Below are 17,188 nucleotides of genomic sequence, written 5' to 3' on the forward strand. Positions count from 1 at the left end.
TGTGTGGTGCTGAGGATGGAACCCAGCGCCCCGCGCATGCCAGGTGAGCATGTTACCGCTTGAGCCACATCTCCAGCCCTAGCCACTTCTTGAGTCTTGGAAATCTTAAGGCTCTGGTAGGTCATAACTATCTTTGTTCTTGTCATTTCTGGAGATGCATAGGGGAATTCTGATTGCTAAAATCTGTGTGTGTGAGAACCATCCATTGCCATCTTTAGGGAACACTAGACATCTTGCATTCAGAGAGTTAACTGCTTGCCAATACTTGATGATTGCAAAGATTTTGGGTCTCATTGTGTCTTTGACTCAAATGACAAAGTCCTGTTCTAGTGACCTTTTTTTTTTAAAAAAAAAATTATTTGTTCTTCTTACTTATACATGACAGTAGAGTCTATTTTCACATATTTATACAAATATGGCATATATTTTATTCTAATTATAATCCCAGTCATGGGGATGTACATCATGTTGAGATTCGCTGTGGTATATTCATATATGCACATAGGAAAGTTGTGTCAGATTCATTCCACTGTCTCTGTTTAACAATAACTCTAAAACTTGGTGACTAAACAAAAAAAAATATCCTCCCTATTTATCTTGCTCATAACTCTGTAGTGTGTGCCGGGTTCAGCAAAGATGATTCATAGTTACTCTATGATGTCTGGGACCTTAGCTGTTGAAAGGTGTGCTGTCTTCTCTGGGTCTCTCTTGCATATGGCCTCAGGATAGGTCAACTTACATGGGGTCTCAGGATTTTCACAGCGAGTGTTCCAGAAGATCAAGGCAGAAGTCGCAAAGATTGTTTTTGACCTCACACTGAAGTCGTGTAGTATCACCTATACTGTATTTCATTGGCCACCTGAGACCAGCCCTGATTCAATCTGGGAAGAGGCTACACAAAAGGAAGAACATCAGGAGGTAGGTATCATGGGGAATCATCTTGGAGGCTGGATACTACAGTCTCCTTCCATTCAACTTGAAAAGGCAGACTGATGTTTTAAAAAATGCAAATTGGACACCATTGTACTAAAGATAAGTCCCTGGATATGGCTCAGAAAGAAGAGATCAGGACACATGTTTTCTACGCTCCTTCCAGCCACTGTGTTGTCTTTATTATATGGAAAATTTGATTAGAGGCAAAGAGCATTGATACTCGGCATTCACTATTACAGAAAGGCAGTTGTGTTATCCGTGTGGGCTCTCAAAGAATCCATCTTGACTCTATCCACCTGGGTTTGCCTGTTGTTTCAGAAAGGGAGGAAACTCTGGATGCTGGCTTTAAAATGAGAGTAAGGCATCCAAACTACTGTGAAACCAGCAGCCACCCCATCTCAGCTCCCAACTTCATGCTGAGCAGTAGCAAAAGAAATAAATGGAGACTAATGATGCTTTGGTTTGAGAAATAATGCTTACATGCACAGGATGCATCCACTTAAGTCTTTTAAAAACCAATTATTCTAATGATTTTATTGCTCTGTAACAAAATAAACCAAACTGACATTGATTCCAAGGTCATTGTGAATTGAAGTTTAACCGTGTGAATGACTTCTAGGATGCAAGTGTGAATGCTAGGAGGAGGCTTGAGGAGGAAGGCATCACAGTAATATTGTATTCTTGTAAACATTAGTACAAGTATAGAGTAATAGAGATTCTGGACTCCCCTTGATGATGCTAAATAGGCCCCAAATTCCTCTGCTTTCAGAGGGATGAAGCATTAAGGATTCCTTTCTATTGTATGCCTGCTGGGGTATGATATACTGACCTAAGAAAAAATGCGTTCCGATTTCTTCTAATATGCTGTTATTGGTTCCCCTCCCTGTTCCTGGTTCCCTGAAAGATGAGCTCCACCTCCAAAATAGATTCCTACAGGATGGCATAAAGGGAAAATGCTGTCCCCAATATAGAGGCTGTAAAATGAAAATGGATGCTTTTCTCCACATTCTCTCTCCCAGCTCCCTATTCTTTGGGAAAGGACTTCATAACTGAAAGGACTGTGTCATCCTCAATAAATAAGGGATTTTTGTCCCCCCTACCCCCAATGCTCCTCGCTACTTCTATCTGTGCCTCAGATCTGGTTACCTCTATTGGTAACCAGCTGGGAGCTGGAGTCTCCGAAGAGAGACTGACTGCTTGGAGTCTGAAGTGTGATGATGCTGATTGGGCAGTACTGGGGACAAAGGTCTGGAACCAGAACAACACTTGGTTACACAGAACTGAACCTTGCGCTGGGGCCACACCATAGACTGGAGCACCCTCCAGCAGGTTGACTTACACCACCCGGGCAGGGAAGGAGCCGAGTCCTGGGGCAGCTGTGGCCTAGGGCCCTGCTGCCCCCCAGGTATGCTGGCCAAATCTCAGCCTCATCCCCACCTCTAGCAGCCAGGATGCGCTTTGTGATGGGCCCTCTGCCGTGTGGCTGCTGCTCCACAGTCTCAGATCCTCCAGTCTTGTCTCCCTGTTTCCGGGGGGGCCGGGTCAGTGCGACAGCTCCTCTGGGTGGACACAGTGAGATGAGCAGACGGCACTGCAGCAGAGCTGGCCTGCTGCACAAGGAGGAGGGGTCAGCAATCAGACATTTTCCAGGACATCGAGGGGGACAAGGCCTCTCTTCTTTCCACTGAGCACTCTGATAAAGCCGTCTTGTTCTTCTTCTGAAGTCACACAGATCTGAGGTACCAGGAAGAAGAAACAAAAGACTAGTGTCAACAGGAAAGAAGCAAAACCCTGCAACTTACGTCACTGCTGCCTGAGGTCACGGGAACACCAAACCAGGAGCAAGGGCTCAGGCCGGGTGATGGTGGGAGTATGGGGGAAAAAAATGTAAACAGTGTATCTCAACCTCATGTACATCCACAAGACTGGGATCTTCATTAGAGTAAGATATATTCCATGTTTGTATAATGATATCAAAATAGATTCTAATGTCATATACAACTAAAAAGAACAAATAAAAATTAAAAAAAAATAAAGACCATTAGCCCAGTTTCCACACATACACACCAAAGTTAGGTGAAAATCTGGCTTTGAACCTAGCCCAGGCAGTGAATGTTTTCTGGGCTTCAGTTTTATGAATGAGGATCAATAAAATGGAGCTTAACTATACTGTGACGGAGTGAGAAAATACTAATGACAGAGGCTGGCAAGTGGTGTGCGAGTTTTTAATACATTATTTAAGGAACCAAAATAATAGCTGTCATTCAGAAGGCTCCTATCATGTGCCTGCAATTTTATAGGTGCCTCATATAATAGCAGGAAGTCAAAGGGAAATATTTCATTCCTATTTCCAGGCAAATACACAGTAATATCTCCTGTATTCCAAAATAAGGCATCTGTGTTAGACTTAACAAGTTGGTGGCAAAAACCCACTTGGGGACCTTTGACACTCACCACTTGGGGCTCCTGAAGGGCACATAGAGGTGGATGTAGCCAGGTATAAATTAGAAGAGATTTTTGAAGAGAGCTGTCAGTGTGTTGTGAATGGCTCCCACCTGACCTGCTTCTGTGGGTGGGAAGCTCTGTCTTAGGTTGGATTCCCAAGAAACAGAGCTGAAGATAGGGAACCTTGTGCAGTGACTTACTGAGAGGGTGCTCTTAGGAGATAGGATGAGAGGGCAGCAGGATGGGATGAGGGAATGAGTCAGGCAAGGATGTAGACTCAGCGGGGGATGATTCTGGCCTCACCTCACATGGCCTCTGGAGCATGGGTTGCACCACAGTGTGATCTCACTTTGAAATAGGGGGTCTGGCCTTTTGGGTCCCATGTCAGTAAGTCATTGGCCGCTGGCTGATGTGGGACATGAGAGGCCCATCCTACAAGTCGGGCCTCATTGGAGAAGGTAGAAGAGTGGTTAGCAGCCAATAACAGCAACTGGGATATGGGTGAACCCATTTAGTGAAAGGGATGCGGGCAGGGGTCCAACAGCCAGAGTGGGCTGTTCTTGTCACAAAGAGCAAGGGGCTTGAATGGGAAATTTAAAGAGCTTGATTTGTGAACTCTGGGGCTTAGAACACACAATGGACTGGTATCTAAGTCATGTTGTTTTGGAAATCTGCTGTGTAAGAAACTTCATGGGGAAAAGGTTCAGACAATTTAGGGAGCTAATTGGTAAGAGCAGAAAATAGCTGTTTCACCAAGACCAGATGTGGGTTATACATAAGAGAAATAGCCCAGGGGTCATGTTGGATCATGCCAGATCCTGATTGGGTCAGTAAACTCCCCAAAGAAGGTGTACCACCCGAATTTCAAAAGCTGAGACCTGTCATGGCCCATGCCAGAAACACAGCAGGGAAGAGGCCCCTGTGATGGGCAGAGAGCATATGACCTGAAAGAATCCACAAAACATGCTTCAAGAGAAGCTTTTACCTTTAATGTCTCCTGCCAAAGAGTAGGTCTTGTTTCTTACCAAAGTGTGCCCAAATCCCACCATCCTAAGGATAAGTCTAGCCAGTCAGCAGCAATGAGAACCGGAACGTCTGCCCACTTGTGCCGACTGTTCTATGTGCTTATTGAAAATCTGTTCAATTTAAATATTGAGTATGATTGTACATCTTGGGTACAGCTGGGAATACAGACATTCACTGAGAACCCTCACCGGTAATGAGTGCAAAGGCCAGGTCGGCTTTGTTCACTGATTATCACTGTGGAGAAGGCTTACAAACCGACAATAAAAAAGCAATTAACATTTTTTTGAATGGATTCATGTAGGAAAGGGCACTAATGGGAAAACACATGTCAACCTGATGTAGCCTAGGTGATAAGAAAGACTTTTTTAAAGAAGTAACATTTAATCAGAGAGAGGGGAGGGGGCCTGGGTGTGGAAAGGAAGAAAATGAGAATACAATATGAATAAATTCTAGTATCAAGAGACTTTAGAACTTTGGAGTAATTGAAAAAGTTCAATGTAGCCACAACCAAGAGATAGAAGGGATGAGAGGTGTCAGAAGAAGCCAGAAATGCTGTCAGGGCCTCAAATGTGCAGGAAAATGAAAGCCATGCTAGGCTCTACCAAGCTCCTGAGATCATCTTCTGATCTATCTCATCGACTGGAACTGGGTTGCAAGCCAACTACTGAAATAATCACTGACAAAAAAGAAGGAGACCACTTCAATCAATTCAGTTAGGATTGCCAGAATCATGTAAGATCTAGGTGGAGAGCAGAATAAAACTGGGCAAAGGGCAAACATGACTATTGGTATTAACTAGTAGGGCATTAAAGGGTTGTAAGTGGAGAAATGAGTTGCAAAATTTAAAACACTTTTTTTTTTCACCTTCTCTCCTAGTCCTGCCCCTCCTCTCCTCTTTTCTTCTCTTTCCCTTTTTCTCTCTAGCCAGAAGATTTCCTAAGGCCAAGACAAATTTTCTTCCCATACTGCTAAATCCTAACCTGGTCAGCAAGCAGTGCAGACCCAACATGGGTGCATCAAGTATGCAGCAGCGGTGAGCTGGATACCTCAGTACCAAGGTAGGTGCCGCAGGTACAGAGCAGAGGCATCCCCATTGCATGGTACACCATCTCCAGGCAGCCCAGTGCTTGCCTACCCTCAAGCTCAGCTATGCCGTGCCGCTCACTATGCATCTGAGATGTTTCTTTCCTAATATGGAACAGAGACACTTCATGGTCTTCTGACTTTGAATGACCCCATTTCTTTCTAAATCTTGTTTCCCAGAGCATAGGCTCTTCCCTTGATTGGAGGTCCCTGTTTTGGAGTTAAACTTTTAATGGTTAATGCTCAATCTTGATCTCCAAGTTATTATTATTATTATTATTATTATTATTATTATTATTATTATTACAACACTCATGTCTCTACTGTGATTTTTCATTGTGATGGACACTAAACTAGACTCAGACTAATCCACACATCTTTTCATCTGGGAAAATTTAGTTTTGCATTGATTACTGTTTGTTCTAATGAAACTAGAGAAATGGGGTGGACTATCTACTAAAGAGTCCCCTAAAAAGAGGTGCATTAAGAAGAAAATCTTTTTCCTTTTCTGGAAGGGATTCATGGAGTGGCTGCAGCCATTTGAGACCTGTGGCAGAGGTGGCTAACATCTCAAGAATAACAGAACAAAAGGGTTGAAGAATTTAGATACCTGACCATGTAATCAAGCCACGGAATTACTCACAAATCACCCAGTAGTAGACCCCACTGAGAGTGAATCAGTTTGAGTTTTGCAACCTAAGGTATGGATTCATTTGGAATTAGTGTCATAACTCGTTACCATAAACGTAGTCACATTAAATAAATAAACAATGTTGTTACATTAGTGCTTTAGGTGTGATTTCAGTGAGTTTGGCTGGTTTTGCTGCTCTGGGCTTCACAGGGCCAAAATCAAGGAGTCAAGAGGGCCCTATCCTTCTGTTTCCTATTTGTCTAGGAAAGGATTCAATTCCAGGCTCATTTCAGTTGTTGCTAAGCTCAATTCCTTATGGTTGTAGGAATCAGGTGTGTTTCCTTGCAGGCTTTAACCAGTGGCCATCCAGCCTCAGCTTCTAGGCACAGCCTGCATGCCCTGGCTTGTGGTCCCTTCCTCCATCTTTAAATCCATAATGATGTGTTGAGTTTGTCCCTCTCACTTACCCCTGTGTTTCCCTTCTCCTTTGCTCTTTTCTATTGCATCTCCCTGCCTCAACCAGGCACACTTCTAGGTTTATAAGGGATCAAGTGATCAGATCTGGCTTACCTAGACAGTCTAGGCTAGCTCTCTATCTCACAAGCCTTGTACATGAACTAGGGGTTGGTTTTCTGTTACTGCTGTAATAAACTGTCACAGATTGAGTGGCTTTAACAAACAAACAAAAAAGGTTTCCTCTTGCAGTTCTGGCGGTCAGAAGTCCCAAAATCAAAGTGTCAGCGGAGCCATATTCCACCCCTAAAGGGTCTCAGGGAATGCGTTTCCATGTCTTGCTCAGCTTCTGGAGTCTACCTACATTCCCTGACTCACAGATGCTTCCTCCATCTTCATGGCCATCTTCACATCTCTCTCTGGCTTCCACTGTCACATCTCCTCTGGCCTTCTTGTCTTCCTCTTGTAAGAACCTTTGTATGATATGGAGCTCACCCAGATGATCCAGGATAATCTCTCCATCACAAGGTCCTTAACTTAAAGACATCTACAGAATTCTTTTTGCCACATAGGAAAACAAAAGTTTTATGTGTTAGGAAATGGGCAGATTTGCAGAGCGGTTATTCTATGATAAGATGAAAGCACCAAAAATATTGCAGAAAATAAGCACTTATGTCCTAAAAGACAACACATTCTTTGATGCAGGGCGTTGAAGAAAGACTTGCCCTCCATGAGATGAGGGAAGAATTTCTTAAGGTGAAGAGATGATTTAATAAAATGCAAAGAAATATGCTGTATCCAATGGGGGGCGGACTGAGAAGACTACAAGGAAGTAAGGATCACATTAAATCTAGAAGCAATGGAAGATTGTTCTGTAACTTTGGAAAATTAAAGTGGAAACTATCTTGAAATATTCTCTTAGGAGGAGGGGAGAGATAACAAGTGAAAAATGATAAAGAGAATAAACCTATAAGGGAAATATGGTAAAACAGAGATGATCCAACCAAAGAATTGGTAAGCCTCTGAAGGTTGAAACACTAAGATCAAAAGGCAAATGATAAATTGAGGAAAATGTTGGCCACATTGATCAGGTGTAAATATTCTTAAAAGAGAGAAAACTTTATAAAGGTTAAAAAAAAGAAAGAAATTACACAGATGCTAAATAGATATGCAATAAAATTTTAACCTCTCTATTCAGGAAATGCAGGGTAACAAAATAGTATTCATCCATCAAAATGACAGATATCAAATAGTCATGTTCAATTCTGGCAAGGATGTGTTGACCTGAATATTCTCAGAAATAGCTGGTGTGGGTGTAAATTGGCATAAGCTTTCCAGAGGCAATTTGGCGGTATGTAAAAGAAAACTTATAAAAGTTATATTGTTTTCTTATAAATTCTAAAGTATATCGTGGGGAGAAGGATTTAAGTTTAAATATGATCATTGCAGTTATCAATAATACTTTAAAGATATAAAAACTCTGAATATCCAACAATAGGGCATTCTGAAATACATTCTTGTATATCTAGATGAGGGATTGACAAACTTTCTCTGTAAAGAACGAAACAGTAAATATGTTGGGCTTTGTAGGCAATATGGTTTTTGTTGCAATGACTTGGCTCAGTGTAGTGAAAGCATCCAAGGACTGTCTATATTTTATACATGTCTATTATCTATATGAATGAGTACAGGTACATTCTAGTTAAACTTTATTTAGAAAAGACAGCAGGTCAGATTTGGCCATAGTGTGCTCCACTGATCTATAAAATCTGTTAAAAATTGTGTTTTGATGACCATATATTGACTACCTTTAACAGAATGTGAAATTAAAATATGAATTGAAAGGATAGCTGGGTATGAAATATGCCCAAGGATTTATGTTAATATTATCTTCATGGTTGAATTGCTTGTGGTCACTGTTTTCTTCTCTTTTAAAAATATTATTTTAAAAAAATTCCCATAATTTTAGTTTTATGATCTAAAATTTTTCTAGGCTTTCTTAAAAAAATTTATAGAGCACAAATAAAATAAAGTAGTTCTATAAGTATGTTAGAACTATGAATTTAAAGAAATGGCATTTCAAGTTGATTTAATTAAGATATTTTTAAGTTAAAAAATGAGGAAAATATACTCATGTCAATGCAAACTCTGTGTTCATAAAAAATGGATGACTTAATTCTATTTGGAAACAAGAGTTCTGTGAGAAATCATACAGTAACTGTGAGACACATTGACCCTAGAGGCAGAAATGTTATTGAATAAAAAAAGATGCATTGCATTATTTTCTGAATCAAATTTCTTCTATTTTCTTGTTAGTGTCCATTTCTCACTTTATATTTTTAGAGTTATAAATATCCTAATGACTATTTTTTAGTGCTTAATGGGTACTTTTGGGTGGCATTAACCATTGCAGATGAATTCTCTGCTTGGCTTTACTGTGAGTGACGATGGTGGTGGGGAAATGACCTTTAAGCACCTGTGGTGTCCATACACTGCTGAGGCTTTATACAGGTCACCACAGTTAACTCTCATATCCACATTTAGAGAGAAGAGGCTACCATATTGATTTTGAAGATCAGAATGTTAACATTCAGAGGTGATTTTGTCAAAATAACACAAAGTGATCCATTCCTGTGTGACACTGCAATCTGTATTTTCAACCATATTATATTTCCCCAATTAATGAATATGTTTTGAAATCATGCACCTAAAACAACTTAGGACACTAACATGGAGGAAAATTTTGAAATTTGTTTTTAATAATAGATTTTTAAAAATTATTATTATTATTATTATTGTTATTATTATTATTGTTTGGTACTGGGGATTGAAACTGGCTACATCACTAGTCCTTTTAAGACAGGGTCTTGATAAGTTGCTGAGAATCTCACCAAGTTGACCAGGCTGGCCTTGAACTTGCAATCCTCCTGCCTCAGTCTCCCAAGGCCCTGGGATGACAAATGCAGTTTTCTTTCAAGGGATTGATCTGTTTCACAAATCAGTTCCCACATTAATGACAAAGGTTGAAAAGAGAGAATGTGGGCTGGGGATGTGGCTCAAGCGGTAGCGCACTCGCCTGGCATGCGTGCGGCCCGGGTTCGATCCTCAGCACCACATACAAACAAAGATGTTGTGTCCACCGAAAACTGAAAAATAAATATTAAAAATTCTCCCTGTTTCTCTCTCACCTCTCTCTTTAAAAAAAAAAAAAAAGAAAAGAGAGAATGTGTGTAAGAGTAACAAGACTTCAGTGTCTTTTGTTGACCCATATCTAAATGGAAATGACCCTTATCTAAAGGCATAAAAGTCCCTTTAGTTGTCACAGAACAACTAACTATATGACTCAAAGTGAGGTGACGGAAATGAAGGCCATTCCCGAACTTTAGTTTTGATGGGAACACTTGTGGAGTCTAGAAAATAGACTAATTTCTGACTTTACTGGAGAAATTCTGATTAGGCAGACCTAGGGTGAGCTTCAGGAGTCTGCATTTTTAACAAAAGATTCTGATCCCCATGTGAGTCTTATCAGGTTGTCCAAAGACCATACCTCAAGAGACACCTGATAGGCTAAATTGTAGAGGATTATGACATTTTCCTAAAGATATGTGTCATATTTAGGATCTGGAATGCACCCCAAAGTCTCATGGGTTGAAGGCATTGTCCCTTGATTATGGCATTATTGAGATAATCCCATCAATAGTGGAAACTTTAGAAGATGGGGTCTACTTGGAATAAATGGGCCACTGGGATGTCTTTCAAGGGTATATCTTGTCCTCTTTTTGATATTCTACCTCACCAAAGACCCAAAATGATCAAACCAAAATGACAGTGGACTGAAACATCTGAAACCATGAGCCAAAATATATCTTTCCTCCATTAGGTCGATTTTCTCTGGCATTTTGTCACAGCAACAGAAAGCTAACACAATATAGGCAGACCCATTTGATTCCAGGTTCAGGCTGACATGTTAGGTTGTGTCTTGAACATGTCTAATTAATTGAAGAGAGGGATTTTTTCCTCACACGTCCACCCCCCAACTCCCAATGCCCCCGCCAAAGCCCAACAGATTGTCAGTTCAACCATGAAACTGAAGTATGTGGAGAATTCAGGTATGAAGCCCACTCTCAGAAAAACAGTTTTGGGGAATATGCCAAGGAATCCGTAGGAACCACCCATCAGATGTTCTGCTCCTGGAAATTGATCAACTTGAGCACATTTTAATTTGCCTTCTGGTTTCACTGATTTGTATATGTTTTGATAACATAAAAACAATGCTTAATCTCCAAAGGGGAAGCACAAGGTTATGCTGAGAAAAACAATCAAACATGCTAGCAAGAATATTTAAAACTTTTGCCAATAAAGATGAACATCCTTTCTGAATTTATTTTACTCAAAAGACTTTCTAAATTTTTGGAACAGGAAGGATACAGTTGGGTAAACTTAAGAGAAGTTGAAAGTGTTGGCATGGAATCAAGCTGGGAAAAGTGCCTGCTTGCTTTGCGGGGTGTATGTGGCACTAGAATTGGGGTCTCAGTCTCATGATGGTGACTCCATGGCCTGGAATACAGAATGGCTCAATAGGAAGCCCATGTGAGTAAGACTTTGTTTTCAAGGGGTCCTCTGGGCCTCAAACATTTGTCTTTATGCCATGTGGCAACCCCAGGAGCTGCCAAGGTATATAAGTGGTTCTATACTGTTCAGAAGTTTTCCCACATGGTCTGGAACCCTTGACTCAGTAGACAGCCTTGATTTGGAGTCTGCAGACCTGTGTTTGCATTCCTGCCTGACCACTTATCCGATTTTTGTTCCACTTGCAAGGTATGTTGCCTTGGGGAACCTTTGTTGCCTGTTTTATAAAACAAATAATGAATAACCTGCAGAAATCACAAGGCATGAGTACAAGCTCAAAGCAAATGTTGCAGGTACCTAAACTTTATAAATATTATATAATTCATACATGACATGATTAAATAATGGCTAATAAAGATGATGATATCATTATTAAGACACTATTGAGGGGCTGGTTGTAGCTCAAGTGGTAGAGCGCTTGCCTGGAACATGTGAGGCACTGAGTTCAATCCTTAGCACCACGTAAAAATAAAATAAAGATATTGTGTCTACCTAAAACTAAAATAAATAAATAAAATTTAAAAAAGACACTATTGAGAGAAAGTCTAAGACAGTATTAATTTGTTCTTTTCTTTTTGGTAAATTGAGATTAGAGATAAAAGGTTCTCTTTGAAGGGGCAGACCCAAAACAGGTCATTACAATCCAAAAAAAGGAACAGCCATGAGAGGTCTGCATATACTTTTAGGGGAGGCAGAGTGGTCTGTGGTATCTGCTGGGGTGCAAGGATGTGGGTGTTCCCTAGGTAGGCTGTCACTAAGAGGTGTCCCTCAGATGCCACCACTCTGTAGAGGCAGACAATGGCGTCTGCTGTTACCTCTTTGGGAAGTGTGCAGAACTGATATGTTATGGAAACACTAATTGTAGGAAGAATCAACATCACTGGGCAGAAAATACACCAGCACATCCATGGCTTTTGTTCTTTTTAAAGAATACATGATGTCCAAAGCAACCAGGTAAAAGAGAGGTGGCATAATTTATAAAATGCAGCATATCCTAAAGTGGACCTACCATATAAGCAATTTTGATAAAAGTGAAGAATGTCACTTATGAGCAAAACTATAGAAGCACGGTGAAATCATAGAGCTCAGTGACAACATTTCCTACATCATTAGACAGCATACGCCTCTGGGGGTATTTGTGTTTATATATTGATATAAATAGCAGCTGCTGCAATTAGATCTGACAAAGGTGGGATGTGGTGGTGTGTGGAGGTGTTGATAGGGTGTTGCATGTGGGCCAGCCTGCACCTGTGAAGGCGGGGCCCCAGAAAGCCATAGCAACCCTGAGTTCCTTTACATTATTAGATTCAAAAGATTAAGAGTGGATATTTTTAGCTTCCTTCTTTTTAAATTTTATTTTTTTTATAAATTAATGATGTAAAAGTAATTTAAATAGAAAAAAAACCAACCCAACCCTCTCTTTTCCCCCAATATTTATGTTAACTGTCAATACCATTGTATCACTATATCATTAATATTTAATTTAATGACCTTCACTGGTTATAAACCATCATTTAAGATGGTGATACAATATTTGAAGATCTCTGTTCTCTCTCCTAAGTTTCTTCTCACTTCTCCACAGGGAGGAGATCTGATTTGGCCACATGGGCCAGGGGGTTTATCACTGTCCATTAAAGCTTCCCCCTGTCTTGCTCCTCCTGGTAGGCCACCAGCCACCTTGTCTCCTTTGCCACTTATGCTATACCTTTTCTTACCCTCTATGCTCTCCTATGCCACCAGGTGCCACAGGGTCCTGAGATTCAGCCCAGCCCATGGTGGTGGTGGTGGTGGTGGTGGTTGTGATGGTGAGGAGAGGTGGGGCAGGGATATAATAAGGAAGTCTTTGAGGTCCCTAGGTCACAATTGGTACTCCAGGTTCACCATGGTTCCAAGAATGAAAACAGGGCCTCAGACCCCATCTGCATTTACGTCTCTCCTTTTGTGTTTACCTGGGGAGAGCAGTGTGACTGGGGTCCATTTGAGTCAGAATCCCAATATTCTGTTCGTTATATTATTATAATACCATCAAAACTGCTTTGTTTCCTAACATTAGGCCCTAAAGATAGTATTACTATTGGCTTAGGTGCCCTGATTGTTGGATGATGGTTCCTAATTCTCACCATTGTGAAGTAGCACTCTGATGGTTAGCTTTTTTGCCTCACCCCTCCCCATTACACTATAGAAAGTGGAATTACTGCATTCACGAAGTTGAGCAGTTTTATATCTCTCAATGTATGGCACCAAATCACCATGCAAAATGAGAGTGCTAATATATCCCAGCATTTATAAAAAAGCTAAGTTTTAGTGACGTCAACCCCACTTTGTTAAAATATGCAGGGAAAATAAAACTCAGAATTATTGGTCTCTTATTTTTAATAACTTTTATTTACTTCAATATAGGGGGAGGAATAGTTTAACTTCTTTTTTAGAAAAGCTATTCCTTCATAATTGTTCTTTTGATTTTTTTCTAGAGATTATTTGAATAGCCATAAAGAAAAGGAAAATCCTTATTCTTTGAGGGTGTATTGTTTCAAAATGATAAAGATATTTGGAGTCACATGTGGCATATAAAACGGTGGGTTATGTTGGGTAAACAATGTTTGAAACTATAAATTAGATATTATAAAGTAATGACTCTGTATGTGTGTATGACTTAGAAACTATCTTTGAAGGCAGTTCCAAAAACATATTCAAGATATGTTTTGAGTAACTCTATTGGATATAGCTGCATTAAACTTATTCATGCATTTTTCATTTTGTACTTTCTTGTGGGGTCAGTCTCACATTTTTCTCTAGTGGCATACATTGCCAGGGGAAATATTAGAATTATTATATCAAGGACATGGGAAGAGAGGCACTAGCTTTTGAATTCCAAAATTGGTGATTGAAGTCCACTGTGAGACTTCATTGGGAGAGAAAAGAAATGTCTAATTTCCTGTTCCCTATATCCTCTCCAATATATCCAGAACAATCTTGCAGGTTGGAGCATATTTTTAGCCCTGTCTCAGTTGGAAGAAGACAAAGAGAGGAAGAATAGAACAAAGACATGTTGTGATGGTTCTATCCACATTCCAGGGATGAGATGGGGAAGCCAGATGCAAGCACCTTAAAGACATAGATGCAGAGGGCTCAGGAACACTGACAGTTTCCTGAAGAACTCCAGATCCAACAACAGCACTTGAACAATGTGGTGACAGACATGTCTAGATAGCGGTAGGGAGATGTCCAGCACATGGACCTGTGGTGGTCCTTGGTCATATATCTTTTGTCTATGTCTTATGCTATGATGTGAAGGTGTCATGGTCTTCAGGGAACAGGTAGAGGCTTGGAGTCTGGACAAAGAGGCTTAAGAGGGGTACCTAGGATTAGAGACAAATGCAGCGGACCTTGGAATACAGTAACATCCAAGTATTCCCAGGAGATGACGATGGTACACTTTGGGCACGAACACAGAAGAGTGGTCCCAGGGAAAAGTGCAGGACTCCTCACTGCCACCATGAAGTTATATGTTCCTCTGGTGAATAGACACCATCAGGTGAGCCTCCTAACATTTTGGCTGTGTGTTTTTAGATACTAAGGATGCTAATAAGGTTGAAGTAAGAAAATGTTTTCTCAAATGGAATACTCTATAATTTCATTCATCCAGATTTTTGTGTATCATCCATAATGTGGGTTGGTCATAAAGGGAGTGTGCATGTGTCTGCTTTACTCACCTGGTTCTCTTTCAGTGTTATTTGCCCCTGCTCCTTACATCCAATGAAGGTTCTAACACATCTAAAAATCTTCTCGTTTTGTTGTACTCTCTGAACAAAGTTGGCTGGAAAGAAGCCGATCCTATCTTGAATTTTCCCCTGGAAGGAAAAAAAGGAGACATGCATTTCCATTTGTGACATTTATCGTAATTATAATTACCAAATGATTTTTTTTCCTTTTAAAGAAAGAGAAATACTTGCTTTCCACCAGTCTTCATTGGAATCTTCTAGAAGAGTAATTATGTCTCCTGGCCTAAAATGAAGAATTAATGAGTTGGGTGGGGAAATAGGAGCAGGAAAAACATGAAAAACAAAAGACATATATGATATTTTGGAATCAGTAGTTTTTTTCATTAATGCAAACAATCCCACTATAAGTAGAAATAAAATAAACATGACTTTTACCAATTCTTCCTACCCAAGATAGAAAGCAAACACACTTTCTACACTGTATGTAAAAAATAATCCTTATTTTCATTTTGACACATAGATGATCATATTTTCATTAAAAAACTCCAAAATTTAGAAGTCAAGAAGTTTCAAGGTGCAATTCCCCCTCTGTCCCACAATTCTCCTCCCATCCTACACACTTAGATGATATATAGCTAAGTAAATGTATTTTTTAAAAAAATTATTCTTGTTAGAATACATGACAGTAGATTGTATTTTAACATGTTATACATACACGGAATATAACTTATTCTAATTAGGATCCCCCTTTTTTTTTCCACTTTGGTGCTGGGGATTGAATCCAGGGCCTTGTTCATATGAGGCATGCACTCTACCAACTGAGCTATATCCCCAGCCCCAGGGTACCATTTTGTAGTTGTACGATGTGGAGTTACACTGGTCGTGAATTCACATATGATCATAGGAAAGTTATGTCCAATTCATTCTACTGTCTTTCCTATTCCTATCCTCCCTCCCCTCTCTTCCTTCCCCTTTTTCTGATCCAATGAACTTCTATTCTCCCTGTACCCTCTATTGTGTGTTAGCATCCACATATCAGAGAAAACATTCAGCCTTTGTTATTTTGGGTATTTTTTTGCTTAGCGGTAACATCTATAATTAAATGGTCATTCTCTGTATGATCATCTATCTCTTTGTGATCTCTTTATTGTCTCCTTATGATCGCTTTTATTTATCTCTTTATGATCATCTATAAAGTCTCAATAACTTCTTGAAATCTAGCACACTTCTGCTTAGTCCCACTTTCCCTCTTTGCCACTTTGATATCGAGGTAATTGGGAGTCTTGTTCTAGACTTGTGTGTGTTTATGTCATTCATCAAGAATGGCTTGAGTTTAGCTGAAGACTGAGTGTTTGTGCTGGTTTTGGCGTTGTAGGTGTGGATGTTGTTTGCTATTTCTTGCCTCCCTCCCTGCCCCCAGCCCCAATCCAGGTGTGGGGACGGGTAAAGGAGAGAGAATTTGTGCTTTGACTCCTTTCTCTCAGTACTTGCTGGAGCCTTTACAATCCCAAGACTTACTTTCCCCCTTTGGAAACTTTGTAAACTTTTCTCTGCTGTATCTTTCACTGTTTTCTCTCATCTTTCCTTCTGGAACTTCTAGTCAACACATGTTTGACCTTTGGGATCCCTCTCCATACTTTTTGTTTTTCTCACATATTTCCCATTTGTTTTTTCTCCCTCTGTATTAAATTTTTTCCTTATTTTTATCTTCCTCATCATTTATTTTGTGTCTGGGATCCTCTATTTTTTTTATCTGAATACTAAGAATTTTTGAACAAAAAAAGCTAGCAAGTATTTTTCAAGTGTTTTTAGAAAAAAAAACTAATATTCAAGGGTTCTTAGTTGCTGAAATTTCCTTCCTTCCTTCCTTCCTTCCTTCCTTCCTTCCTTCCTTCCTTCCTTCCTTCCTTCCTTCCTTCTTTCTTTCTTTCTTTCTTTCTTTCTTTCTTTCTTTCTTTCTGTATTGGAGATTGAAAGATCAAACCCAGGCAGTCTATTCACTGAGCTAAATCCCCATCCCTCCCCTTTCTGTTTTTCTTTTGCACTATGATTTCACTAAATTGCTGAGGCTGTCTTTATTATTTTCTGAAAAAATATCTGACAGTTGCTTTCTGATGAATGCAATGTTATAATGGATCTTTTGGGGACTATTATATTTTTAAAGACACTATTTCTTTCCTTCATTGAAGTTTTTCCTGTAGGATCAGTTGCCCTGACCTTTATCTTATCACTTCTCCTTCATGTCAAAGGATCTTCTTGAACATCT

At 39.9% G+C, this 17,188-nt stretch overlaps 1 protein-coding gene across 4 annotated transcripts in view; it reads right to left on the bottom strand.

Moving 5' to 3' along the window:
• Positions 1-248: 248 nt before the first annotated feature.
• The window catches only part of STAC (SH3 and cysteine rich domain), a 150,137-nt gene continuing 133,197 nt past the window's right edge, over positions 249-17,188 (bottom strand). For 2 of the 4 annotated variants that reach the window (XM_081286509.1, XM_081286508.1), the window contains exons 8-10: positions 15,154-15,205; positions 14,914-15,051; positions 249-2,667 (exon numbers count right to left, since the gene is read on the bottom strand). In XM_081286509.1, the coding sequence (XP_081142635.1) occupies positions 2,569-2,667; positions 14,914-15,051; positions 15,154-15,205 (289 nt within the window). In that variant the 3' untranslated portion in view covers positions 249-2,568. The remainder of the gene's footprint in view (positions 2,668-14,913; positions 15,052-15,153; positions 15,206-17,188) is intronic. The other 2 variants (XM_081286507.1, XM_081286506.1) reach the window with 2 other exon arrangements.

The sequence above is a fragment of the Spermophilus citellus genome (genome assembly GCF_964194105.1).
Source record: "Spermophilus citellus genome assembly, chromosome: 3".
In the NCBI taxonomy this organism is placed as follows: domain Eukaryota; kingdom Metazoa; phylum Chordata; class Mammalia; order Rodentia; family Sciuridae; genus Spermophilus; species Spermophilus citellus.